The sequence below is a fragment of the Chlamydotis macqueenii genome, chromosome 14 (assembly GCF_036417535.1).
Source record: "Chlamydotis macqueenii isolate bChlMac1 chromosome 14, bChlMac1.mat, whole genome shotgun sequence".
NCBI lineage: Eukaryota > Metazoa > Chordata > Aves > Otidiformes > Otididae > Chlamydotis > Chlamydotis macqueenii.
The window spans coordinates 14,370,120-14,398,119 of NC_141569.1; the positions used below are offsets into that span (position 1 = coordinate 14,370,120).

General features: G+C 55.8%; 2 protein-coding genes across 3 annotated transcripts in view; one reads left to right on the forward strand and one right to left on the reverse strand.

Moving 5' to 3' along the window:
• The window catches only part of FAT2 (FAT atypical cadherin 2), a 44,354-nt gene extending 41,299 nt beyond the window's left edge, over nucleotides 1–3,055 (forward strand). Inside the window, exons 22-23 of the mRNA XM_086759241.1 lie at nucleotides 442–1,034; nucleotides 1,506–3,055. Of these exons, the coding sequence (XP_086615367.1) occupies nucleotides 442–1,034; nucleotides 1,506–2,038 (1,126 nt within the window). The 3' untranslated portion in view covers nucleotides 2,039–3,055. The remainder of the gene's footprint in view (nucleotides 1–441; nucleotides 1,035–1,505) is intronic.
• A 2,921-nt stretch (nucleotides 3,056–5,976) lies between these two features.
• Nucleotides 5,977–27,756, reverse strand: LOC104487079 (proton-coupled amino acid transporter 1). Of its 2 annotated transcripts, XM_086758703.1 has the most exons (11): nucleotides 27,735–27,756; nucleotides 24,573–24,720; nucleotides 23,796–23,886; nucleotides 22,538–22,626; nucleotides 22,263–22,358; nucleotides 21,416–21,500; nucleotides 19,842–20,060; nucleotides 19,514–19,612; nucleotides 17,872–18,038; nucleotides 11,741–11,910; nucleotides 5,977–8,894 (listed from the first exon to the last, which is right to left on the reverse strand). In XM_086758703.1, the coding sequence occupies exons 2-11, from the start codon at nucleotides 24,713–24,715 to the stop codon at nucleotides 8,626–8,628; spliced, it is 1,428 nt and encodes a 475-aa protein (XP_086614829.1). In that variant the 5' UTR covers nucleotides 24,716–24,720; nucleotides 27,735–27,756; the 3' UTR covers nucleotides 5,977–8,625. The 2 variants fall into 2 exon arrangements, with proteins under 2 accessions (XP_086614829.1, XP_010128244.2); XM_010129942.2 differs by lacking the exon at nucleotides 27,735–27,756 and having other exon boundaries at nucleotides 24,573–24,790.
• Nucleotides 27,757–28,000: the final 244 nt, after the last annotated feature.

Below are 28,000 nucleotides of genomic sequence, written 5' to 3' on the forward strand. Positions count from 1 at the left end.
CCACTTCTCACGCTAGATGTTCCCCAAACGTTTGCTGCGACCTGCAGACATTTGTGGATCACTCCGAGACTCCCTCAAAGCCCAGAGGCCACATGAGACATCATCAGAGGTTAACACCTCTCAGAATGGCCCTGGGCTCCCTAATTTGACAGGACAGGAACACCCCTCCATGCAGTGTTAGACCTAGAAATGCCAAGTACTCCTCTGAGGCAGGCAGCCCCCCATTGCTGTACGTGGCTGAAAAATAGGACTGTTCTGTAAAAGGCGGTTTCCTTCTGTGAAGTGTCATTTTACACTCCAGGATCACAGTCCAGGAAAGACAGGTAGCTCAAGCCTAGCAAGGGAGGACAGCAGAACAGGATGGAGCCCTGACTACAACGACACAGTTTAGGCCGCAACCTCAGGCTGACGGTGGTTGTCTCCATCCTGTCCCCCTCACAGGTGCGAGAAGCTGGCCGAGGAGTGCCAAGACAACCCATGCCGAAACGCGGGGCGCTGCGTGAGCAACCAGGGCTCCGTCCGTTGCATCTGCCCATCGGATTACCAAGGGGACTACTGCACACAGCCCATCATCACCCCCGCCATCGTGCCCACCCAGTGGGCAGTGGGCCCGGAGGAGATCGCGGAGATCGTAGCCGGCGTGCTGGGGGTGGCCATCCTGGCTGTGGCCTTCGTGCTCATCCGCAAGCGCTACCACCACCGGGCTAAGGCACACAAGCCGGTGGCCCGGGAGGACCCCGATTTGCTCTCCAAGAGCGAGTTCTCCAAAAGCGTGGGTGTGGGCACCCAAGCCGTGCCACCCATCGAGCTCAACATCCTCAGCGACGCAGCGCACAACAACCTGGACCGGGCCACACCGGAACAGCGCAAACCCACCAGCACCCCTGAATTCGTCACCTTCAACTCAGCCAACGCCCCAAAGCACCGGGGCACCATTGTGTGTAGCGTGGCACCCAACCTGCCCCCCGCTGCACCCCCCTCCAACTCTGACAACGAGTCCTTCATCAAGTGCACCTGGGCCAGGGAGGAGATGGGTCAGTAGCCACAGCTTTTTCATGCTCTTACACCTCCCTCTTCCCTCTGCGAAGTGGATGGAAGGTTTGCAAACATGAGGGACCCACAGCGTTGGCTAAAGCCAAGCAAAGCACGGGCAAATGCTGCCTGTGCCCTGCTGTAGGGTCCTTCATTGGCTCTTCCCTGCCCACCCACCAGTACATCCCAGTTCTCAGTTTTAACCTGCTCAGTCCCTTACACAGTCAGCAGGGAAACCATTAACGCCTAGCTTGGATTCCCACACAGCTTGGGTCAAAAGACCCTATAAAAGCTAAGGGGAAATAATTAAGATCCTAAAAAGTCGAGGCAGGAGCTACAACTCCCCCATCCTCATGTCTCCTCTCTTCCCTGGTCTGCCACATCTCCTGCAGCCTCAGGGACTGCAGAAGGAAGGGCAAGAGAGGGAAAACAACAGCTTGAACTGCAGCTAACACAACTCTGTTTTATTCCAGTGTACCCAGCAGAAACAACCTACTGGCCCCCCCGGTACCTGTCATCAGACGTCCAGGAATATTCCCACTACGAGATCATTCAAGGCCCCCCTGCGTCCTCCTCCCACCCTCCTCTCCCCCCGCCGCCCCCTCCGCCAGCGGACACGGAGCCGGTTGCTCTTTACGGGGGCTTTCCCTTCCCCCTGGACCAGAGCAACAAGCGAGCCCCCATCCCACCCCGCTACAGCAACCAGAACCTGGAGGACTTCTTGCCGCTTGGCCCCGTGGACATGGGAGCCTCCCAGTGCCAGAACGAATACACCGCCATCAGCTACTACCCAGCCCAGCTGGTGCAGGGCGAGGGCGTCCCGTACCAGCCCGACCCCGGCTACAAGCGGGTGAGCATGCGGCTGAGCGTGGCCCAGCCCTCCTACGCGGACTGCGAGGTGGGCCACCAGCCCAGCATCCGAGCCCAGCCTCTTCCACCCCCCAACTACGAGGGCTCTGACATGGTGGAGAGCGACTATGGGAGCTGCGAGGAGGTGATGTTTTAACGGGAGCCTCATCCTTGAGACGAGAAGCGCATCTCTATGCGGAACAGTGTGCAGGGAGCTGGCACGTGCCACCAAAGGAAGGCTGACGTGTGTCCCCCCCAGTTTGTGGCATCTCCCCCTGCACGGCTGGGTTGTAATTTGGCTGGATCTTTCCCCTTGCTGCCCTCCACGGTGCTCCTGCCACAAACAGAGGGGAAATGCTCCAGCCACTGCCAGGACACGGAGGATGCTCCTGGGATACCAGTGACTAACCTGCCTCCTTGCCAAGGGGACTTCCTCCGACACCGTGCAGGACCGCAGCGTGCCACCTCCTCCCACCCCAGGCTCCCTGGCCACAGGGATGATGATGAGGAGGAGGAGGAGGGCGAGCACTGCAGGCATGGCAGCAGTCGTGGTGGAGAAGGTGTGAAAGGACTAGCGACGCGCAGCCTGGCAGTGCTGCAGGTGGGATAGCAGAGGCTCCCTGCCCCTGGCTCTGGCTCCGAGGGCTTGCATCAAGCCAACAGTTTGCCCAGCAGAACGGATCAGCTGGTGCAAACTCTCTTCCATGTCCACTCTCTGACACAGGGAGAGATACGAGGGAATGCAGCCGGTCCCATCAGCGCATCCTTCACTTGGCCAGCAGAAGTCCAAGAAAAAAAAAAAAAAAAAAAATTCATTTCTGTAGGAAAACCAAGCACCAAGCTTCGTCGCACCAGGAACCACCCACAGACTCAAACCAGTGCAGCCAGTAGCAAAGCAAGACCTCTGCCCAGTCAGACTGCTCTCCCAGGAGCACAGGGGACCCTGCCCCAAGGATGCCAGCACAGAGGTGTCCCCGTGGCTGTCGTGGTCCCATGCTGAATGCAGCAGAACATGGTCCTGCCACGCAGCCGGGGCTCCCCAGCGTACCCCAGAAAGACTGGCCAGCACCGCGTGGCATCTCCTGCCCAAGACGGGGCACCGAGGCTACTGAGCGTGGGATTCCCTGCACGTCCTTGTGCTTGGGAATGTATCGTCTCTTTGTGAAAGGTTTTCTTTGGTTGGTTGTTTGATGTAACATTTTTTGTGATTTTTGGAAAGTACTAAAAGAGTTTAGATTTTTTTACTATTCTGATTTTGTTCGATAGCTGAGGGATTCCCTTATAAAAAGAACATCTCCGCCTAGCTCCAGCCAAGGGCAGCCCAGGGAATAACAGTTTATTTTGAACACCAGCAACCTTTGAGCCTTCAGAAGTACCAACACAGCAAGTTCAACACATCTTTGACGGTCCCATAAGGGCCAGAGGAAGGAGGCAGAATGAACCTCCCACATCTATTAGTTCAGGGGCAAAAAGGTTGAAAGGACCCAAGTCCAAGCCCTGCCTTGATGCCCATCCCCAACCAAACACACTTGGGAAAACAGAAATTCATCTCACTCCTGAAAGTAAAGCCACAGCACTTAGGGAGGTGACCATCACCTGGTCAACCTGGAAAACACACCCGACTCAAGCATACCTGCAGAGAGGTCCCCAAAACGCCCAGCACAGGCTCTGTGGGTCACAGCAGCCAGCACCTGTAGACCCTGCCCCAGCCCCACTCCCCTGTCCAAGCATCCCCTGAGTGCCAGGGCAGCATGCTGCCCACCAGCCACCCCCGCAGCCCCCCAAAGCACTGCCCCTTTTACCTCTCAAAGCTGTCATACACTTTTCGCCAAAAACCCCGGGCTCATCACCGCTGTCGCTCCTCGACGCGCGCTGGGCAGCCTCCTCTGGAAGGGCTCATGGTCAGCTGGAGAGCACGGTCCTGATGATGTCACCGAAGCCCAGCAGTGCTTTGCGTGGCAGTGATGTCATTAGCTATCACCATGGAGACAGCAAAGGGAGGACCGGAGGAGCAACGCCTCCAAGGGCCAGCATCCACAGGGGACAAAGTGCTGCAGGGGCCAAGCAACTCCAACAGTGACCGGTGAGGTGGGACCAGGGCAGTGCCCCAGTGTCCCCTGCCCCGAGATCAGTCTGCTCAGGGGAAAGGCAGGACCCCAGCCACAGACTGCTGCTCCAGCAGCCCCCAGCCCTGCTACCTGCACCCCAAAAGGGGATCACTCAAGGCCAGCCCCACGCCGAGGCAGAAGGACACTTTGCAAGGCTCATCACCCAGAGAGGCTGAGGAGAAGAGAGCACAGCAGCCTTCCTCTTGCTGGAACTGCAAATGCAGGACAAGCATCACCTGGCAGAACCAGACCTCCCACCCCAGCCCCCTCACCCACCACAGCTAGGGTTAATCCCAAATTAAAGCCAGGGGTGAGAGCACTTGGCTGCACATGTGCAGGTCCCCAGCTCAGCTTTCCTGTGCCAGGATGAGCTTGTGAGATTTGTGGTTCCCTGTGGCTTCTTTAAATAAAATTCTAAATCCAGACAGGTCCCCAGGCAGGGTCATCCCCCTGCGTGCTGATGGGACATTGTGAGGAGCAGGTTGCCATCCCTGAGCTTGCAAGGGGCGCAAAGGAAAAAGATGGGGCCAAAAGGAAAAGATGAGGTTCACCTGCTCTGCCCCCATTTCCTGCCCATAAATCTCAGTTTCTGCCTGTGCTCTCTGGTTCAGGAGAGCGGGATGGCACCAGCTCTGGCAGGGGTGGTATCACAGCGGGAACCCACTGCTGCCGCTGGCTCAGGGCTTGGGCAGGTTTTGGAGGGGTGGCCAGGCCATCACCCTGCCGGCTTCCCACTCTTCCTCCAAGAGCACCATGGGCTTCTCAGCAACATGCACCGTTTTTTCCATAAGGCACACCCAAATTATTCTTCCTAGCATCAGAAGCAGCACAAAACCCAGTGATTATATTTTCCATTAGACTTTTTGACTCTTTACTCCCTGGGGTTGCCTTGGCTGGCAGCTGCAGGGCAAGGGCAGTGGAGATGATGCTTTGCTAAGTGACACCTGGGAAGGGGCAGCCTCAGCAAAGCCATTTCATGGAACGGGTGCAGCTCTGCAGCACTCAGCCCTTGGAAGAAAGGATGGCCATGGATCCAGCCATGGTGACTCTCCACGGTCAGAAACACCCCGACCACCAACAGCTGCCTGTGCTCAGCCGCTCCTCCCAACCCAGGGTTCCAGAGCCCTCTTCAAAGACCATGTTCCCCGCCAGTCTGTGTACTTTAAGGAGACTTTTCTGCCATAGATTCATGAGATTAACTTTTTTTAGCACTGATTTCCCAAAGAGCCCCGTTGATGACACGGTATGAATTACTCAGCAGTGGGAGGATAAGCCGAGCTGGCGTGGTACCCGGCCATCTCCCAGCGTGGGCTGGTTTTTGCACCTTTGATCTCCTGGTAGGATCAGCAGCAGCTCAGCATCCACCACCCTGCCACCATCAGCAAATGCCATGTTCCTCTTTTGGCTGCAGCCCTGCTTTTGGCAAAAAAAAAAGAGGCTGCTGGGTCCCAAGACACAGCCAAGAAGCCAAGATGCAGCTTTGGTGGGGCAGAGAGGAAAGGTGAGCCCACAAATGCATTCAGAAAAAAAATATTAAATATCAGAGCAGCAAAGCTGAAAGGCTTTTATTTGAAACCCTCAGCAGAGCGGGGTGTCATGTATGCTGCTCCGGAGATGGGAAAAGCACAGGGTCTGAGCCTAGCTGGCTGCTGGGCTCCAGGTCTCCAGGCTCTCCTGTGGATGCCCCCTCCTCCCCAAGCCCCTGTACTTCGGTAGTATTTGCAAAAAGAAAAACAACCCACCCCTAGAAAAAAAAAAAAAAAGAAAAAAAGAAAGAAGAAAAAAAGATCAAAAACACTAATCCAAAAAGTTGTAGCAAGCCCACTGGTTTTAATGCCACACCACTGCCCCATCCGACCCAGCACAGCGGGGTCCCCCTTGGAGACCCCCAGATCTGCTCCACGCCTGGCCCAGGCCATACTAGGCAGTTTCACACCAGCTCCATGGAAGAGAAACCCCTATTCTCACCCCTCAGAGCCTTTTCACGTAAAAAATAGATCGTATTTATTGATTAAAGTAAGATACATGATGCAGGTGCAGCACCAGCTCTTCCACTGGGCAGCTACACACGCTGTGCGCTGACGATATCCACGGGCATGAGATGTGTACATTAACCATCTCTGCATTTACACACACAAGTGCCTTGGTTACAGAGCAGCCTATGATACATAAGTGTTGAGTTTTTGTGTCCGTCGGGTCTCCTGTCATGTCCCCCTGGCTCTGCAGAGTCCCTCGCGCCGCGTGCCCCACCGGCATGTTTTGCATGCCGCAGCCCCTGCTCACCCCGATAAAAGCGAAGAATGGCAAAAAAAACATTTAATGCTGCTGTGACAGCTCAGTCTCCTGGAAAAGGAGGTCTTCACACTGATTGACAAGTGAATTGCATGCTACGTGCCCTGCCAGCAAACCCACTGATGCCCAGAGCCAGGCTGGGGATATGGCCCGGCACAAAGCTGTCTCCAAAAACGTGGCCAGCCTTCTCATGGGGTACCGACAGAGCTGAGAGCAGGCATCAGACAGCCCCCGCTCCTCACAGCACGCCCAGGGTGACCATCTATCGGGGACTGCACTAGATAACCTTTAAAGGTCCCTTCCAACCCAAACCATTCTATGATTCCATGATTCTGCACCCAAACCCGACCCCCAGGGGCCACACGGCGGTCAGCGCACAGCGATGGATGTGAATATTGCACTTTTCCCGTCCACAGCGTGCGCTGCAGCCCTCTCCCAGACCTGGGTGTTTGCTCTCCACTCCCAGTGTCCTCCAGATGGAGGATTTGATGTCAAGCTTTGCTCTGCCAATAACCAAGCGATGCAGGAGCGTTCCAAAACCTCCACCAGCACAGACTCAGAGGAGACCAGGTGAGCCCTGAGAGATGCAGTGAGCAAGCGAGGGGCTGGAAAGGAGCAGCGACGTGACACAGACCCACCCCACATCTGGCCGCGGGTCCATGTACCAGCATGGGGCACCCAAAGCAGAGCCAGCAAAGGGGACACAGTGCAAGACACTGAAACACCACGCAGCGAGGAGGCAGGCTGCAGGGACACTGCTCTGCATAGCCTTCTCCTCCCAGAAGCAGGTCAAACACTAAAAACAACCCCAAGCCTCGCCCTCCATCAAAGCTGGGAACGCAGCCCATGGGTGCTGTATTCATGCTCCAGTCCCACCACCGCCAGCAGCCTTGGCCCACCCCGAGACGCAGCTGTGGTGGGATGTGGGGATAACAGCTCTCCGAAGGAAGTCCCCAGGCTGTCGGTGTTTGGGAGATGCTGCGTTAGCAGGGAGGAGTTTTACCAGACTTAGGGGTTGCAGAAGGGTGGCTTCCACAGCACTAGGAAATGATATCCCATGGAGAATGCATTTGCTCTCGTCTAAAAAAAAAATAAAAATATAAAACCAGCAGACAGGCAAGGAAACTCTCCAGGGAGGAAGTTGGACTCAGCAAAAGGAAGGAAAGCAGTGTGGCGGGGACTGGTCCTCACCAGGTAACGCACCAGCCACAACGCAAGAAGCAACAGGAGCACAGGGAGAAGCACCAAGAGCTGCCTCCTACCAGGAGACAGGAGCTGGGGCAGAGGATGTCACCAGGGAGGGAGTGAGACCAGCAGAGAAAGGGTTAATAAAAAATATTAGAAGGGGTTTGCGTGTGATTTGACATTCAGTAACGGCCGGAGCGTGCCAGGGCCAGCTCGGGCACTGTAAACAAGGCGATGTATTTCTGCGGCGTGCAGGCAGCACACGGTGACCCCTGGGGACATCCTGTCCTGCACAGGGAGAGGGCTCCCAGCCAGAGGCATCCGCCTCAGAGCCTGTTACGGCAGAGCCCATTTGTTCTCCGCACGCCTCCGTTCCTAACGCGTTAGGTGTGTGCACAAGATGGGGAAAAAAGTGCCACTGCTGAAAGCGTGGGCCAGGGCTCAGCAAACCCTCCCAGGCTAGGGAGGTGCCACGCCCGGTGCCCAGCTCCAGGCCCTGCTCAGCCCCTCAGGCAGCTGGAAACAGAGCTGGAGCACAGCAGGAGCCAATGCCCACGTCCAGGGATCCCACCACGGAGCCCTGGGATGCTCCGCACCTCGGGCTCTGCCCGCTCTCCCAGCAGGGCCAGGGTGAGGAGGCAGCTCCACGCTCTCCAACTTGAGCTGAGGTTTCTCCGTTGCTGTAAAAATAAAGTGCTGAGGGGGGTAAAAAAAAAAAAAAAAAAAAAAAAACTGGCACAAAAAAAAGTAGTCCCTGTTCCCCGTCCTGACTGAAGGGACGGGGGAAATACGGAAAGGTTAAGATTTATAAAAAGAAATAAAATAAAATAAAATAAAAATCTACATCCCTAGGATTCCTCACCTCTCAAAGTGACTATTTACATGGGTGCCAAGGGGGCTGTTTTGCTGTATCACCTGCCTGAAAAGCCCCCGAGCAAGGCACTGCCCCAGGCCAGATCTCACCTCTCCAGCCAGAGCCCAGCACGGGACCCTGCCGCAGATGGGCGGCCGCGACAGCGGGCAGCCCCGTCCTCTCGCAGACCAAACCCACCGTGTTTCCCAAGAAGAGAGAGGAGATCGTCCCCAGGGGACCAGCAGCGCCCAGTGCCCGTGTGCCCGCAGCACGGCGCCCAGAGGGGCCGGCGGGGCAGGGGGACCGTTACTGCACCATGACACTGGTGGTGTTCACAACGACGGCGGCAGGCGCTATCAGCTCCACCAGCGCCTCGTATGTCCCCACCACGAAGCCCACGAAGCCGAAGAGGCTGATGATGATGTCCTTGGCGAAGACGAGGGGGTGCATGCCTTCTGTGTAGTAGGTGGCGATCTCCAGCAGCGGAGGGAAGATGAGAGCCAGGGCGCTGCTGCTAACGGAGCCCACCAGCGAGATGACGATGTCCAGGCGCGGGATGAGGATGGCCAGCACGCCTGGAGGAGCGAACACAGTGTCAGTGCTGCTGGCTCCCGGACAGCAGAGACCCTCCTCCCCCGAGCCAAAGCAAGCCAAAACTCGCCACGGGGATGCCATCTGCTTGAATCATAGCTCTGCCCTTCTCCCTGACACAAGAGCTTTGAAGAGGTGGCTGCACGTTTCCAGCAGCTCCTCCCCAACAAGCAATTCAGCCGCCGCACTGAGTTAACAAAGTGCAGCACACAGACCGAGCCTTTTCTGTCGCCCTGGGCACAGTGAGCTGCAGGGCTGAGCGGGACGGGTGCCCTGGCAAACAGATGCCGCTGACAGAAGAGCGGCTGCCAGCACCCCAGCCCCCCTTGAGAGAGCCAGCACCCCTGCACCCCACACCTGGGGAGCCAGAAAGCCTCAGAAACCCCATAAAAGCAGGAGGAAAAAGCATCTCCCCCCACCTCGAATAAATTTGTGTGGTTTGCATGTGTTTAGAGCTGCTCCAGGAGCAGAGCGCCTTCGGCACAGCCCGGGGGAGAACATTTGTCAGGTAAAAACTGCAGCCAAGGAAAATCCCCCAGTAGACTTCTGACAGCTCGCACTTAGCAGTACAAACCCTGGCACATTCCTGCTCCCCCTCCTCCCGCTCAGGACCAGGGGAGGATGGAGAGATGGTACCTTCTCCTTCCAGCCTGCCCACAGCCGTCACTGCCTCTGGGCTCCTCTCAGGGTACCGCAGTGCCGCATTTGGGGAGCAGATTTAAAATAAAAGGATCATCAAGGTCCCATTTTGCAACTGGGAGCAGCGCAGCTCAGCACGCTCACACACCGAGCAAGCTCCCCGTCCGCGGCAACCTCAGCACTCGAGAGCATCGCTGCTGCTTTTTGGTCAAACAAAGCCTGAGGAAAAGGCAACCAGAGCTTTGTACGACAGAAGAGCATCCTCTGCAAGCAAAGCAAACTTCAGCGCTTAATCAGAGTGACCAAGAGAAACAAATTGGTTTATCGCTTTGAAAGCTCTGCTTAGAAATAGAAGACACCGAGAACTGCGGCAGCTACAGTCTCAGTGGAGAAGGGATCTCTCAGGGCTTGTTACCGGAGGGATTTGTTCACTCCTTGGCAATCAGCTACATGCAAGAGAAGCTGTTGGAGCCTCCCTGAGCCAAAGATCATCTGCAGCACCACAGGAGATGGAAGGCTTGGGAGACTGGCAGCGGGCAAAGACACAAACAGGAGATGTTCCTGCACATCGCCAGCACCCCAGCCCTGCTGTCATCTGGATAAGTCTAGAGAGAAACCATCCCTCCACCATGGGGAACAGCAGCAAAGGTCCCCGCTGAGCTGACCTGGAGGAAGTTTACGCCGGTGCTCAGCCCTGCACAGAGCCAAAGGAGCGCTCTGCCAGGTCTCTGCTGCAAGCAGCATCCCCGCTCCGGCAGCCTGTGCGGAGAGCAGAGCGGCCGATCCCCAACAGCATCCGCAGCCCACCCCACAGCGCTCTTTAGACTCAAAGTAAACAAAATTATTAACCCTCCTCTAAAACAAGCAGAGCTGAAGCACCAGCTGCAGTCCTCAGCCTGCGGGGGCAACAGTCATGCTTTCCACAGGTATTAATTCAAAGGGTTTTTAAGTGTTCTGGTTTTGAAGTCTAAGCTTAGAAAACACCCATACACCAAATTGCATCCTCTCTTTGGAAGCCAAAGCCGAGATGCGGGCTTGTTCTGCAGCCACGCAATCATCAAATGAATATTCATGCAATCCCCCTAATTGCTTTTATCCTCGCCAACAGCCACAGCGACCTCTTACACGGAAAGGGAAGGGGAGGAGGTACAAAGGAACCAGCAGCCTTCCACCAAGACCTCCACTGCCATCCCATTGCTCCAAGCCTTCACTTGCCTGGCCAGAAATCAGCAACACTCTACTCTCAGCCAGCTCCACCGCCCTCAAGTTAGCACCACGCTCCTCTCAAACCCAAACCAAAGCCAGCCAGGACACGGGGTCAGGTCCCTCATGCTCAACTCTGGTGCATCAGCAGCATCAAGCCATGGAGAAAAACTCTTTTTCAGCAGATGACGCCTGGGAGCTCAGTCAAGCGTCTCAGCTGTGCTGACCACAGCAAGGATTTAGTGTTCAGATATCACAGCCAGCCAAAATCAGATACTCCTGCACCTGATTGGCTCCATGCCTTTCCCAAAGGTCCACGAGGCTCAAGCCCAGCAGCCTGTTCCACCAGAGCCTCACTGGAGGCACTAAATATCATCCCTTCCAACCCTAACTACACCACTATTCTAACAGAAAGGGACTGTTTGGGGCTGATCCAGCCAAACCTGCCCTGGGGCTTTGGTTACAGGCCATGTGCCGTTTTCAGCTGTCTTACGCTGTGCTACACGGCGCAATAAATGTGTGTGTGTGCAGGAACAGCCCTTCCCTCGCTGCCAGTGACCCCTTGGCCGACACGCCCCCCATCAGGCACAAGGAGCCTGGCTGCACGCTGTCTACGAAAACAGCCTCCAGTCTGGGCTGCCCTGGCACCAGACCAGGTGCTGGGAGTGTTTCATGCAAAGTTTGATGGGACTTGATGGCTCCCAAAAATGCCATCAGGGAGATCCCAGGCCCAAGGCCATCATCTCCAAATGATGTGGGAAGTTTACTGCTCCTCCACTGAGAGGATTGGTCCCATACAGAGGGGACAGAGGACCACTGCTGCTGCTCTTTGGAGGCCACCTTGGCCCACTGGCTTGCTGTGAGGGCTTCAGCAGCAGGGCCAGAGGTAGCAAGGCGAGGGGCGAAGGCTCTCAGCACCACCAGTCCACAATGGGAAAGAGGTGCCACGTCCTCGTGGGGGAACTTAGAGAAGCTGCTTTCTACTCACAGGTTACACCGACCAGGGCCGTCCTGAGGAGGAGGTTGACCAGCCAGCCCCAGCGCTCCGACACCCGGGCGACGAGGGGAGGGATGACGATCTCGGCGGGCACGTAGAACTGCACAGCGTATGTGAAGAAAATTCCGAAGGAGAAGAGCAGCTTGACGGCTTGGTACAGCCTGCAAACAAGAAGAAGGAGACTCACTGAGACACGCTCTTGCTCCAACTCACGGCATCAATGGCAGAAAGCAGAAAAGGAACACTGCCAAGTGTGTCCCAGTGGTCTTCCCTTCTGAACACTCTCTGGAAAATTAAGGGTGATCCACAGAGACCTTTCTTCTTTCTGTGCAAGAGACAGCACAACCTCCAAGCCAGAGCAACCCACACCTAATCAGAGGCTTTAGTCCTGGCTTTGCATAAGGAATCATCAGGCCAGGAGTCAGGCCAGTGGCCTTTCAAGTGCTGCTTCCCCTTGAGAAATCTTGTGGGCACAGATACTAAGAGCTATTTGAAAAAAATACTTTCCTGCTCATTCCTGCTCCTAACTCATTCAGGGGCACATGGAAAGCTGATGTGTCCTTGGCCTGATTTGTTCCTCGACAAGTTAAAGCAGCTACTGTATTTCTAGATGCTCATGTGCGTCAAACTGCCCTTGGCTGCAAAAAGTTAACGAGTCCTCCAGGTACCTCATTCCTATGGAGGGATACAGGCTCTGTATCACCCTCTCCACTTGACCAGGCTGAACTCTGCAAGGTCTGTAGTGACACAGGATGGCCTTCTTCATGATTGTCCCACACAGACCCAAATACCCACTGGCACTGGTACTGCCAGAAGCCCGTAATCCTGACTTTTGGCCAGTGACCCAGAATGAAGTTGCATCCATCACCCATCTCCAGAGGTTCCTCACCTTGATCTTCACTAACAAAATCCAAGCCTCTGAGCTGAAGGAAGAAAGAAACCTCCTTTTCTCCTTTTGTAACCAGCTGGATTTTATTCTCCACCTTAAAACAGGAGACGAAGAATACCTTCAAAGAGGTTTATCAGCTGCAGCCATGAATATTTCAGAGATTTCGATTACTGCTTGGCTGCTGAGGAAGGGGAAGAGGACAGCACCGCTGGGATAAGTCTGGGCTTACAAAGCAAATGCGATGCAAACACCACCACCACCACCTGCAACCCAACCTCCTGCATAAAACAAAAAAGAGCAGCTATTTTTGGAATGCTGCATAATACATGGGTTTGGGTGAAGACAGTTAGAAGAGCAGTCTGGGCTGAGCAGAAGGCAGAGAGCAGACAGGCTGCAAACAGCACCTCAGGCTCACCCCGAATCAGATCTCACCACGACCCAGATCCTACAGTGACGCAGTGGGGGGCAAGCATGGCTGCCAGAGCGAGCGGGGGAAAAAAAGCCACCTCACCATCTAATCTCTGCCCTCAGCTCCCCAGAGCAGAAAAAGCCTCTCCAAAAGAGGAGTGGTAACTAATTACGTCACATATGGTCCTATCTGGTTCCCAACTCAGGACATGCTGACCAAACAGGAAACACGGGTCCTGGCCACTTGGGTAAATATGAAGCGGATCCAAGCTGAAGAAGATGTCTAGCTCCTCCTGCCTTCTTTGGGCCCAAGCCAGGGTCCTTCTGTACGTTAGCTCTCAGGATCCAGCTGCTACGACGACAGTCTCAAACTAGAGAAGTCCAAGTATTCGCATGCAAGACAACTTTGAACACTAGCGGCAGAGTCTGGTGGAGTCAAATGTTTCCCATAATCACAGGAGATGGAGTTGGGGATCACCTAAGCGAATGGGACATTACACAAGTCCATGGGACCAGATCAGGTGTATCTGAGGTTACGGCCAACATCAGCCTGAAACCACTTTCTCATCTTTAAAAGAACAGTGAGAGGTCTCACCGCCTGGGAAGAAGTAAACGTCATGTCCACCTTCAAGGATAAGAGAAGCTACAGGCTACTCAGCCTCACCTCAATCCCCAGAAAAGTATGAGCCAAGTTCTCCTGGCATCCATTTCCAGGCACGTATTGGACCAGGTGAACAACCAGCAGGGTTTTGCCAGGGGGCCATCATGGAAATATCCTCATCAGTGACCTGGATGAGCTCTCAGCACCCCAGAGCACGCTCTCAGCAAGTTCATAACAAGACCAAATTGGAGGGAATGCTGACAGACCTCAGAGCAGGACCTAAACAACATGGTGGCATGGGCAAAGTTCAAACGCAAACACAAAACCCTGCAGGTGGGAAGGGCTGGGGCCCAGCTTCCCGACAGGCCAGGAGAACAGCACGTGGAGGTCTTGGTGGGCAGCAAACTGAACACAAGCCAGCAGCAGGACCTTGCAGTGATTAAGGTCAGCCACATACCGGGCTGCGTTAGCAAAGGCATAGCCAGCAGGTTAAGGGTAGGGATTACTCCTTGTTTGGGGCTTCTGAAGCTGCATCCTGAGAATTGTGTCCAGTCTTGAGACTCCCAGGATAGGACAGACATTGACCTACCAGAGCAAGTTGAGTGAAGGCCACTAAGACAGTGGGGGCTGGAGCACATGAAATACAAGGAGAGGCTGCGAGACCTGGGCTCGTTCAGCACGAAGAGAAGGTTAAGGGGTATGTTATTACTGTCTTCAGCTACCTAGTAGGAAGGCACAGAGAAGACAGACAGGCTCTTCTCAGAGCTGCACAGCAGAAGAACCAGGGGCAATGGGACAGAGCTGCATCCCAAAAGGGTAGTTCAGCACCAGAACAAGGGCCTGGAGAAGTGGGGAACCTCCCTCCATACTGATATTCAAAATAAATTGGCACTGCTTTGAGCAGGTGGGTGGACTCGATGACTTTGTGATGCCCTCTCCAATCCAAATTATCCTGATATTCCACAGGCAAACTGAAGACAAAGCTATCACAGAGTCCAGAGTGCGCCCACTCTGCCACACATGATTTGAGTGCACAGTAGCCTTGAGCCACCTCCCCCAGGGCCCGTGTGTCTTATCGGTGTATTTTCAGTTAAGTGATGCTGTAAAGCCATAAAGTGCTCAAAGGCAATCCACGATTAAGCGATACTATTAGAACAGGTACAGAAAAACACTGGGTACCAATCTTCTACAGGTCAGGAACCAGGACAACAAGCTCAAAGGGCATTTGAAATATCAAGAGGAGGAAATGCTCAAGCTCTAGCCTTAACCCACAGAAAACAGGGGTTCATGCAGGGTCATGGAGAGGCACTGCTCTGCCAACCACAGCAACCACCTGCTTAACCCAGAGAGCCATGCCAGGCCATCCCAACAAGCTCCAAGAAATGGTACACCCTCCTTTGACCACAAGCTCTGTCATTACCTACCTCCAACTGGCCATACGCAACCAAACATCTTCCCCCTCACTACAGCATTTCTTCACTCTTCAGATGAAGGGGTGAAGCAACCCTTCTGAGGACGTGAGGAGGGATTTCTGCATAGCAGCACGGTATTTTGGAGGCTGTGGTTAGACCTGGGCGCTGGCAACTGACATACTCCTCATTTGAGGAAGCTGCGGTTATAGAGAAATGAGGCCGAAAAAGTCCTTAGTCAACCTGTCAGTCAACGATTCCCAACACGTTCATCAATTCTGTTCTAGAGACCTCTGGGCAATGGCTACAGCCAAGGAAGGATGCAGCATCTCCACCACAATCCTCACCTTGTTTCCCACACTGCGGGCAAACCCAGTGACTTCTCATCCACAGCCCTTACGACCAGCTTCTACAGCCCAATGCCTTTTACTGCTGGGGAAAAAACCTGCAGATAAGGCAGGATGGGCAAAACACTCATTTCAAGAGCAAGTTTTCACCCATCACCTACAGCTTAATGCACAGGAATACAGCGGTCAAGGTTTCAGCCCAACTATCCCAGCCCTTACTTTAGATAATCCATTTCCAAGTCCAGTATTTACAGCCTCCATCAAATGTTGTGCCAGGAAGAAACGTGCACAACAACCTCAGCACACGTTCCCCAGAGGCAGCCCGCAGGAGTCCTGCCATGTGCCTGGGCTTCCCCAGGCACTGCTTCCACAGGGCTACTCTCTTCTCCCTGTCTGAAAAACCCTATATTTTTTTTCCGAAAAGTACTTTGACAGAAAGCATGGATACTCCTGGAAACACGCACTGGGAATAGGATCTCTCTGTAGCCTAGCGAGTCACAGAAATCCCATTACCTTATCCTAAGGGAATGTCATCCTTTAGAGCAAACAACGCTGAGATTTCCTGCAGAAGCCCTTGGGCAACACAACAGGTCAGCAGACAGTGTTCCAGGCTGTGGTGCCCTGCAGTGTCCTGCCCAAGACCTGGATCTGACCTGCTTTTCCACCTCGAGGAGCAGCAGCATTTCATCCCCTCCACACCTCACCTTAACTTGCTGAGCAGACGGGATTCACACCTACTGTCCTCCACACAGACGAATTCAGACCTCAATACAACACAGGCATGTTTTTCCACCAGCTCCATCCCTCCTTGCTGAGAACAAGGACCTGGCCAGGCTCCCAAGCCCCTGCAGGGGACAAGACAAGGCTCTCGGCAGGAGCAGGACCTTCTGCCACACTGACACCAACATCCAGCAGTTCAGTCACTACACAAATCCAGCACAAAAGAAAATCCCTGCACCCAAATGGAAAGAAACCCACACAGCAATAACTAAACTAAAAACAGGCTCTATTTTTTAAAAATCTTTGCTTTCTCCAGAGCCCCAGGTGTGCAGCTCTACAAGGTCAGCATGTGGAAGCCCATGAGTGACTCAAGATTTGAGTTCTTCCCAGATCCACTTCAACTGTGGGGAAGAGGCAGTAAGTCATGCTGCATGGTGTTGGGCAGCAACTAAGAGCAGAGAGGATGGGCTGGGGAGGGGGACAGGCACCTCCAGGTCCAATTCTCCTTGCCTGTCAGCACTGTGTCCTGCCACACAGATCATAGAATCACAGAATGGTTTGGGTGGGAAGGGACCTTCAAAGCCCACCCAGTCCAACCCCCCTGCAAGGAGCAGGGACATCTCCAGCCAGGTCAGGTTGCTCAGAGCCCCATCCAACCTGGCCTTGAATGTTTCCAGGGATGGGGCATCCACCACCTCTCTGGGATGATATCAGATATCCCAAAGCAGCATGTCATAAAAAGCAATAAAGATTTTTTTTTTCAGGACTTTCCCAAATAATCCCAAGCAGAGCAAGCTGGGAAAGGCATTTGTTCTCAGCCTTTGCACATTCCACACTTCTCGTCCCAAAGGCATGGAAATTGCTTGCATTTCTCCTCTGGCATGAATGCAGAGCCATGACACCGAGCAACGACTCCCCCCCAGAACAGACCAGCACACAGCCTGGCCAGCTGCTACAACAGCCACCAGCCCCAGCAAGAGGAGAAATAACCCCTCGGGGTAAGCAGGTACAGGGTCAGGCCACGTGTACTTCTGCAGGGCTCCAGCCAGCAACCAGAGCGTCTCAAGAGTCCTCCCCAGATCCCAGAGGACAGACAGGTTTGGGGAGCTGCAGAGCTCAGCCCCCATGGGAAGGAAGAGGTATCCTCATGGCATCAGTGCTCGCAGGCAAAGCGCCAGCTCAATATGAGCCACATCCAGGCAAAACGTGGAGCCCAGGAGCTCCAAAACGTTGGAGCTCTGGGGCTGCAAACAAGAAACGCAGCCCACGCCTGGAGACATGATAGCTCACCCCCTCTGGGAGCTCCCAGCTTTGGGTTTGTTTTCTGTGTGCTTCCCTTGGAGAAGAGAAGCAGTTTTGTGCTGTTCGATGACCTTTCGATACTGCCGTAGAGGGGCTGTGCTCAACATCTGGCCCCAAGCCACAGGCACTGTCAGTCAGTGCACTGCTTGGTCCTCAAAAAGAAGCTGTAAGGCTCCAAGAAAGAGGCAGGAGCAGCACCCACTCAGGCAAGGACCACCATGGACCTCCAGGGAGCAGCCCTGAGCTGCAGAGCCAAGACAAAGCTCCAACACCACAGCAATGAGTCTTTCTCCACCCTGTACATCAGACAACCCTTGACAAGCTCCTTTGGACCATCCAGTCTACAGCATAGTTGATCCTTCCCCAGGCTCACCCAGATCAGTTCTCCTAGGAGCAATGTTCCGCGCTGTCCCCTCTCCTGCCGTCCCTCGCCCCCCAGGACTCACCAGCAGTTGGGCAGGTTGAGTGTTATGCTGGCCTGAATGTCCGCCCCGAAGCGCAGGTACCCCAGGACGCCCAGGCTGATGTACAAGATGGTGACAATGGTCATCCCCACATAGAGGATGACTGGGAACTGCCGAGGGTTCTTCATCTTGTTTTCCAGAGGCAGCACCTAGGAGAGGAGGAGGAGGAGGATGACAGAGCACCAGGTTGCCCCTGTTCCTCTATACCCCCCAGCCCCGGTAGCAGGAGAGGCAGCCCCGTGGCCAAGCACAGCCCCCCATGCCAGGCAGATGGTCACACAAGGAGCCTGGGGACCCCAGCCAAAAAAGCCACTGTACTGGAGATCTGATTTCTACGCTCCAATTTGAGACCTTTGGGCTTGGCAATGCAAGTCTCCAGCAGAGTCATTCATGCCCCTGAATTAACGAAGAGACCTGCTCCCTCCCCTTGGCAGGAGCTGCGCCCACCAGAGCCCTGCATCTTGGGGTGACACTGTCCACCTCATATGTTGGTCACATTACACTCTGCACCCCAAAGAAGCACGGCCATGCCCGCTGGGATAGGCCCATCATGATACATTATCTTCTTTTCCCTGGCAGACCCTGGAAAGACCAAGACATTTTCTCCTCTCCCATCAAGTTTGTCCAGACAGATTTCAACCAGGCAGGACAATTAAAAAAAGGAAGGACAGAGGCAAGTCCCTCTCCTCTATACTACTAACACTTGCTTTCAAACAGAACACTTCAGTAAACATTTTTCTAGCCATCCTTGCATGGTGGGGATTTCAAGGACAGACACAGTGGCAGGGCTGGTGAGGAGGCAGGACCAGAGAAGCTTTTATTTGCTTCCCCACCTCCAAGCTGAGTGAGGAAGAGAGTATTTGTGCCTCAGTGTCAGCAAGAGCCCTCTGCCCTGGGCAGAGCATTCAATAAACACTCCTCCTGAAATGGATTTGGCCTTCTCCAGCCGTGTGTTTACAAAGTCAGCTAATATTAAGAGATGAAAACATTTTTTTTCCTCCTTTGAAGGGAGCTCCCAGAAGCAACCCACAACATCTTAGCAAGCCATTAAGCTCTCCACCCACCCACCCAGCTTCTTTCACAGACACAGTTCATCTATTTACAGCATCCCATAGGAGAGGCACATGGAACCCCAGCCCCACAGCAGGCTGGGGCCACGCGGCTGCCGGCGGAGACCTCCATGCCTCCCCTGCAGAACGGGAAGGAATGGATCGCATTTTTTTGTGCCGTGCTTTTTGGCCTCCCGCTTAACAAGATTTAGGATCCAGCCTGGAAACAAGAGTCAGGATAATTCCTCATCTGCAGGTCAGCCAGCGGAGCCAACGGCAGCTGCCAGTGCAATTCCCAGCAGAGCCCTATCTACTGCCAGACACAGCCACCTTCAAAGGAGCAACCAACCTCCTGAGGTTTGGAGCATGTGCTCCTCCAGCCTCAGATGGAAGCAACAAGGTTTGACCCAGGAGATAGCCTGAAGGCTAAAGCTAAGAGCATCACCCAGAATTTGAGCTACCGTCAGAGAAGTTCATCTGCAAATGCAGCTGCAACGCAGAGCAGGTGCTGCAGCAAGCCCCAGCACAGGCTGCGCCTCCCATGCAGGCAGCCCCACTGCCACATGCCAACTTACCACCCCGATGCCTTCAAAAGCAAAGATCGCGGTGCCAAAAAACAGAGGGTAGGTCTTCCAGGTTGCTGCTAGAGGCAGGCTCCTGGGATCAGGAATGTCCTGGAAAAAAGCCCACATAAAGTTCAGATGCAGGGAGAATAGGGATCTGGCCCACTCCCACCGCTCCCCGTCGCAGTCCCGCACCGCTGGGAAAGGCCTGCAGAGCAGAGGGTAACCACCGTGCCCACGGGAGTCAGCAGCACCCCACAGCATGCAAATGCCCCAGCATCAAGCTGTCCCTTCCCACCAAAGCATGGGACATCACAGAAGTGACAGAGGGGAGCGGTACCCTGACGATGTACTGGTAGATCATGATGAGGCTGACGAGCATGGCCACGTTGGCCAGCATGGAGAAGATGGACAGGACCTTCAGATTCTGGATGAACGCGAGCACCACCACAAAAGGCAGCACGGAAAGCATGTATAGCCGGGAGTCCATGGTGGGGGTCATCACGACCGTCCTGTTCGAGCTGCAGTCATTGGTAGTTCCGTTCGCTGCAGATATGACCTGGGGAAGCACAAGAAGTGCGATGGTGTTCATCAAGCCGTGTCTGACAGACAAGTATCTCAGCAGCCCATCCCAAGTGGGTCAGAGCACTACCCCACCAATTCACCTTCAAATATAGCTAGCACACTAAAATCAAAGCAACACAGGTTTTCAGGTAGTTTTGAAGCAAATCCCTGTTACCTTGCTAGGAGCAGAGGTGGGACAGCTACAGCATCTGAGCCAAGACAGCAAAACCTGCCCAAGCTGAGCACATGAAGCCAGCAGCCGAGCACACCGAGAGCAGAGCTCGGTTTGTGCTGCCCACGTGGCCAGTTGAGAAGAAAGGAGAGAGGCATTAAGTGCTATTTCCTGAAAAGTCCTTTTCCTCTTGCCACACCACATTGCATTCAACATCACACACCCTTTCAGTCACTCCGTACCATGTGCCCACGCAAGGACACCAGGAAGCTACTGCTGGCTCCAACTTCACTTTCTTCATGGGAAATCAGATGTTCACCCATTCACTTCTCCAGGCCATTCCACGAGGCAGCATGAAGGGAATCTTCTCAGCTGCTGCTCCCAGAGCAGAGGTAGAGCCCGTGCATCCCCTACCACGCACCGGCAGAGCCCCCTCGCTCCCCCAGGAGCCACCTCTGAAGCTGATGGGCATCGGGGAAGGGCTGACAAAGGGCATGGCCACGGTGGTAGCAACCGGATGACCACCACACAAGCAGAGCAGGAGCACATGGGGCAACAATGCTGAGCGAGGCATCGAACTGGTGGAGGCTGGGAACAGGGACTTGTTATTCCATTTCTCACAGCACAGGAGCCAGCCCAGCGGTTCAGGGTTTCTGTTTATTTCCTCCCAATGCCTGGCAGAAGGAAACTCTTTCCCTAAAGATGTAATTAAGCTCCAGAGCCACGGAATGAGGCAAGAAACTGGAATGCAAACAGGTCCAAGAAAGGGAGCAGAGAGGTTCACAGCAGGTCCCTGCACCCATTACACGTTACCATCTACACAGAGCATCAATAAACCAATTAACTGAAGTGGGCAAGACATCAAAGGCACAGTCCCTCTGCTGCCACCATGCTCTTGATTTCCTTAACCAGGAACGGCCCTCGCTCCCCCTGGGCGACACAGACAGCTCCTGCACCTCTGCACACAAAGAAAACTCGCAGAGACTCTCAGATAAACCTGCCCTGTTTGAACAAGAAAACCAATCCTCAAAAATACCTGGGCAGAGGAGCAGTATCTTCCTGACCAGCATCAGCTACAGAGGGCAGACCTTTGGTGGAGAACAGGGCCATGACACAGGAGCTAAGAACAAACCCCCTCTCACCTTCCCCTTGCTCATAAAGGATGGAGTAAGCCTAACCTGTTTCAGATTATCAGCCAGAAAGACAAAGTACACACAGCAGAAACCCAGCTGAGTGACGATCAGGAAGAGTCCCACTACATGCCTAGAAAAGAAAAAAGACCACTTGTTAGCCAGGCCATACAGAAATATGAGCCCACTTGGGTTGCTTGAGGGCTGCACTGGAACACTGCAGCGTTGCTGCTCTCCCCAGGGGTTGAGAAGTGCAGGTCAGAGCATGCCCAGGTGGCTTCCCTTCGATGGCTGGGAAAGAGGACCCCAACATCCCCATCTAACCTCACAGATCTCAGGCTCTCCGATCTCTCCCTCCCATCCCCTCCACAGGGCGAGGACCAGCTTCAGGAGGAAAGTTTAGCACCTCCAGTCTGCTGCAGAATTGTCACAGCTGGAGACAATGCTCCCCACACACAGGAACAGGTGTCTGGGGAACACCACACACAGGAACAGGTTCCCAGCATTTCATGTGCTACGTGATCCATGTGCAACATCTGTGTGATGTGATGTGGGACCCCACAGGGCTGGTAGCGACTGTGGGAGCAGCCATTAGACATGCTCAGCATCTAACAAGATGGGCCACTCTGTTATTTACCCCTTTGTTACGCTGCAGAGACTTACTTCTCCCATTTCTTTAGTACAAGCCACAGCTGGCTGGAAATAGGACTGGGTCAAAGACCTCAACGTCACCCCCAGGGGACATGGAAAACTCAGGGTAGGTGAGCCAAATAATATTTTATGTCGCTTATGCTCATCTGCCAACACAGCTCAGAGAACAGCCCACTCTTCTGTCCCAGTTGCAGCAGGCACTGGGCATAAAGACAAGTCCCTGCCTGGAAGAGGGAACAGGTACCTTCCCCAGACAGCATGCGTCCGCAGCCACGCAATGGGAGTCGACTCCAGTCCGTACACCATGACACCCCCGTAGTCCACATACTGCTTCTGGAACCTGTCCAGAGAAGAAAGAGAGAAGGCATCACACCAGCCCCATCTGCCAGTTCCCAAGGCAAAAGATTACATTAATGGGAAAACAGTTCCTCTGAAAAAAACCCAGAAGCCCACAGGGCTGGTTGGGAATGAAGATGAGCTGTAGAAGCAGCAGTGCCGAGAAGGGGAGTTGCTCCTTACCTGCGGCAGAAGTGACAGGCACATTTCACCAGGATGCCCATGCAGTGCACAGCCACGACTCCCATCACCAGCAGGCTCAGGGGACCCAGCTGCAGGGGAAGAGAGGGGGAAGAGAGGGGGAAGGCTGCACTCTGATGGCCAGAGGCAGAGCTGCACGATGGGTTTTACCTCCAGACAAAACCCCACAGGCTCAGTGAGCTAAAACATCGCCAGAGGCTGAACTGGAGCTTGGGTGCTGCTCCTGGGAACCAACCCCCCAGGACCAAGTAACCCCACAGAGATCTACGAGCTTGGCAGGAATGATGCAAAATAAGCAAGTTGGGGCAGTCTGGGCATAGCAAAGCGCTTCCAGGATTGTTTTTCAAACTATCTTGCACATCACTGTTGTACAGGTGACAAAGAGGTCATGGTCTGGACAAAAGAAGGAATTTTCCTTTTTTCATTCTTTTTATTTTTCCAACCTGAGCATAAGGAACGCTGCATTGCTGGGCGACGAAATCAGAGCAGAGCAGTGAGATGCCTCAGCCTCTCACAGGGACAGCGGTTGCTGGGGCATGATACAGACACCAAGGAGCTGAGCGCTGGGGCTGAAGCAGGGGGACATGAGACAGCGGCTGGGGGCTGCTGTTTGATTGCCAAGCACGACCTCAGCCCTCAGGCAGCAAAGCTGCATCACATCCGCTGACCTCGCAACAGCCAGTGCTGCGAGGCTGGGCCAGCCCACGTGAAATCCCAGACGGAAGCACGCTGCCATCTCCCATCAACAGCCTCAACTGCCGACCGACGTGGCTCGTTACATGCGTGCTGTGTTCGTAGGACCCCCAGGAGGCACAGCCTGCTCAGCACGGACCGTCTGGGACAAACCAAGGCAGAGGCTGTGCTGATCCTGCCACCACCACCACAGTGAGGAGATGCCACTCGAGCGCAGCATGCAGCGTTTTGGGAGAAAGGGGCTGATGCCACAGGGGTCAGGGAGATAACACCCAGCTGGGTGCTGGGGCACGGAGCCAACACCCTGCCGCTGACCCCAGCAGAGGAACCAGCAGCCGTGACTCGCGCGCTGAACTCCTAGAGACCAGCCACCATGACGCAGAAATGGCAAGAACAGTCTGAGCAGAAAACAAAGCAAGCCACAGAGCCCAGGGTGCAAAAGCTCACAACCTGCCAGGCACCGATAGGAACCTTGCCAGGAAGACAAGCCACCGCGCTCCAAGGCTGCTCTGCCCCATGGGCAGCAGTGGGGTGAGAGCCACCTTACCAGGATGCCGGCGTTCTTCACAGCCAGAGGCAGCCCCAGCAGCCCCGTGCCCATGTTCCCCTTCAGGAGGTGGACCAGGGTCTGGTACCATCTGAGGGAGAGAAGATGCAGAGATGACCACACGCAGTCTCAGCCCTCGTCCTGCTCAGGGTCCAGGTGCCGCTCTGAGCTGCTGCGGCAAATGCACAGGGAGGGATCCTGTCCTCCGAACGCAGCTCAGCCCAGCAGCACCAAGGAAGGACTGGAGGCAAAGGCTCAACAAATAGATTTTAGGAGGGCACTTGCAGAACCGGCTTCAAGCTGAAACCCTGCGCAAGTGCAGCTCCGCACGGAGGGGCTGCACAACAAGAAAGTCTCTGAGTTGAAGGGATCGGTCTCCCTCACCTGGGTAACAAGGCACAAAGAAGCCCCCAAGGCATGGCTGCAGCATGCCCACGTATCCTCTGAAGCTGGACATGCCGTACGCTCGCCACAGCTCCTTATCAAACCTAGCTGAAGTGGGCGAATGTTGGGAAAAGCATCAAACACCATCTGCTGCTGGTGCGCCCAGCTTCACTGGAGAGCAGAGAGCCACGCTGGAGCAGCTGCTTGATTGATGCCAGCAGCCCACGGAAGCAGGACTACAGCTCTGCCCTCACCACTCCCGGGAGGGATTCCTCATAAAACCACGGCTCCACCATCTTCCAGCAAAGCTGGCAGGCAGCAGAGAGCCACTATTACCTCCTCCACCCTCCCCGGGTGCTGGGCCAGCCTGGGAGGCAGGGAAGCATCACTCACGTTGTCCCGTTGGTCTCCCCAAAGCGCTGGTAGGACTCAGGGTGGGCAAAGCCATTCATACCACCCGGCGGGCTCCCCTCCGGCGTGACATCCGTGGAGCTGTAGTCATTGTAGTCCTCGCTGCGGAGGCGCCTGGTGGACATGGTCCCTGTGGAGGGAACTACATCAGGGGTGCCGAGCTCGACACCCCCCTTCTCAGGCTCCTTGGAGTCAGCCATCGCGCAGGGAGATCGGCTCGTACTGCCGGAGCAAGGTCTGCCCCGGGGCTGTTATATAGCAACACGCCCCCGCCCAACTAATCATGGAGCTGGCATGTCCCAAGGTCAAACGCACACTGTACGTTCCCACCAGCTTTCCCTGCAAGTTCATACCCCTGCCTCAGACAAACCCAAGTGGGACGGGCTCAGGATCCCGCAGGCAGAGCCTGGATGGGACCCGCTTCGTGTCAGGCAAGGGACCTGTGTAGCAGGTCAGCGCAGCCACACGCAGCGGGGCAGGGAGTGACACGCCGGCAGGGTGTCACCAGCCCTGGCACTCAGGACTGGGGCTGTCAAGAGGATGGCCAGCAGGAAAGAGCAACCGCTTTCAACCCACACACAGCTTGCTGCAAGGGAATGGCTTGCTCCTGCTAGGGAAGGGAAAGTTTCCTAACTTTCCCTTAAAAAAAAAAAATTGAAGGAGCACTGGAGGCAGAGAAATTATCTGTCAGCCTCCTGCCACACAGCCTGGCAATTTGGCGCCTGCCCCAAGGTTGCTTTGGGGTGTCACTGCCCCAGACAACCCCCTCAGCCCAGCGGTCTCAGTCCCTCCTGTCCTGTCCCGCAGCGCTGGTGAGGAGCCATCCTGGGGCCGATCAGAAGCAGCAGAGAAATATCGCTACCGCAAACAGGCTCGTTTCCTGCCAGAGCGCTCCCCGGGCGCCCGTTGGGTCACGCGAGTGCCCACAGGATGTGGCCCTGGCACGACAGGACAGCAGCCAGTAGAGACCTAAACATCTGTTCATGCAGGGAAAGCTCAGCTCGGGTCTTGCTCCATCCCCAAAACCCCACACGCACCCCTCACCTGCACCGCTCTCTGCAAACTTGGCTGCTATGTGCAAAAAAAAACAAACTAAAAAACCAAGAGTTGATTGCTGGGAGGGTCCAGCCTTGCAACCAGAAGGGAAGCAGGGAGCAATTGCTCAATTCTGGATGCTCGCTCCAGATGCCAGCTGCTCCGGACCAGTTACCCAGGCTGCAACAAGGCTGCTCCATTTCCTGCAGCGCTAGGCGATGCCGGCAGCGGAACGCAGGGCTGGCCTGTCCTACGCAACACCAGGCTCCAGAGCAGCGGCGAGCCCAGCTTGCAGGCAGGCGCTCTGGAGCTGAAGGTGGCATCACTCCTGCTCAGCCTCCTCCCTCGCAGCCGGGCCACGTAAACCTGCTCTGAACCGGCTCCGCCACGGGCAGGGCAAAGCGCTGAGGCAGGGACTGGGAAGAGCGGCAGCGTTAGTTTACACAAGGAAAGCGTTAGAAGCGATTTGTCATCCATGACAGGCACAAGGTGCAGGAAGAGACTTGGGAGGCTTTGCCAAGCTCCAAGGGCTCACAGCGGGCAAGGAGCGCAGGCAGAGGGGTGCCAGGGCTGGGGCAGGCACGGACGCCCCTCCCCAAAGATGGCCTGCATGTTATCTGAAGTACCCAACAGCGACATCCTCCAGATAAAACCCAACACAGTTACATCAGTCTGCCTGATTGCTCCCCGTGATTTTTTTTTTTTCCCCCAAGCAGGCTCCGCTGCTTTTTGCTTTGAAGAGCCAGGGAAATGCACTCATCGTGACTTGCCTTCTTTGTGTCTAGATTAAAGGTTGCACAGCAGCAGGGAGAGAGCACTCTGCTCCCCCGCAATCAGCAAGAAGAAGCTGCAAAACTTGTCTCATCCACACAATGAATATTTCAAAACAAACCAAAAGCCCACTACATCATTTCCTCATCATTACAAAGAGCAAAGACAGGAACAGTCACATTCGGTTTCCACGTCAAACCTGACTCCTCAGACACCTTCGTGTGCATTTTTTTCCCCCTACACACACGAGCAATTCCATCGAGGTGAGCACAGCGCCTAGGAAAGCTGATGGCGGAGGGGAGGCGACAGCATTTTGTGCCTTAGAGTGACAGCTCCATGCCAGAAGGCAAAAGCAAGACACAACTTGCCGCTAACGCTCACAGCTCTCTCCAGCTGAGTGGGGGCTGCGCGTAGAACGTGTACCGAAATCTTCTAGAAAAGCGAACCGTGCAGCAAAACTCAGCGCCACTCCCTGGATCCATTTTTTCGAAAGCGCGGCTTGTAACCCGTCTCAGCGTGACACAAGGGACGGGCAGTGCTGGCAGACCCCCTCCTGCCTTGCCCCGCTCCCCCCACCCGCAGGGAAGCTGTGGCCGAGCCCTTTCCCCAGGCCGCTGTGCCCCCGCCAGCCCCACACCTCCAGACACCACGGCCGCACCAGCTGCATCCCTACAGCATCGTCCTGCTGTCCCTGCGTTACTGGTGCTCCCGCGGCCTCGGGGTCACCCCCAGACTCACCTTGCCGGTGCTTCGCAGCACGGCCTGGGCCCCCCAGCCCAGAGTCGTCGTCCCCCGCCCCCCATGGAGGCCGCCCAGCACAAACGCCCCCCCAGTCGCGCTACCCCGCTCCCCCTGCACCCACACACAGCGGCACCCCACTGAGCGTGAGGCTCCCTGTGCCCCCCAGTTCGCCCTCCCCGCAGTGCCCCACAGCACCCCACCCTCCTGCACATCGGGGGAAGCTGCACCTCCCGCACACCGCACCCCAAGACACTCTGGGGGGGGTGCCAGCACCCCCGCAAGGTACCACCACCACGCACCCCTGGGTGCCCAGTTGGGGTCTGGGCAGACCCACGCACTCACTCGGACCCTGGGCACCCCCGAGCACCCACGCGGGCTGCCAGCACCCCCAGGGACCTGCGGGGGCCAGTGCCAGATGCCAGCACCCCCCAAAATCACCCCCGTGGGCTGCCGGCCCCCCGCGCTCCTGGGCACCCCGCGGGCTGCCGGCACCCCTGGGCATCCCCGAACACCTTCGCGTGCTGCCAGCCAGCCCCCCTCCCCACGCCCCCGGCCCCGGCCCCGGCCCCGGCCCCGGCCCCGGCCCCGGCCCCGCACCTCGCCGCCTCCGCCGCCCCGCTCGGCCCCCGCCGGGCCCGCACCCTCGGGCGCGCCGTCACGTGACAGCCGGCTCAGCTGACCGCGGCGCCCGCGCCTGCGCACGGAGAGCGGTGAAGGCGCGGGGCGGGGCGAGGCGGGCAGAAGGGCGGGGCGGGGGCGGGGGCGGGGGCGGGGGCGGGGGCGGGGGCGGGGGCGGGGGCGGGGGCGGGGGCGGGGGCGGGGGCGGGGGCGGGGGCGGGGGCGGGGGCGGGGGCGGGGGCGGG

What these genes read in the sequence shown, in the direction of transcription:
- LOC104487079 (XM_010129942.2), bottom strand. Translation starts at nt 24,790, where the DNA reads ATGGCTGACTCCAAGGAGCCTGAGAAGGGGGGTGTCGAGCTCGGCACC. An exon ending in ACGCATGCTGTCTGGGGAAG is followed by an intron (nt 21,501 to 22,262) that starts GTACCTGTTCCC and finishes TTTCTTTTCTAG; the next exon opens with GCATGTAGTGGGACTCTTCC. An exon ending in TCTACCAGTACATCGTCAGG is followed by an intron (nt 19,613 to 19,841) that starts GTACCGCTCCCC and finishes GCTTTTTTCCAG; the next exon opens with GACATTCCTGATCCCAGGAG.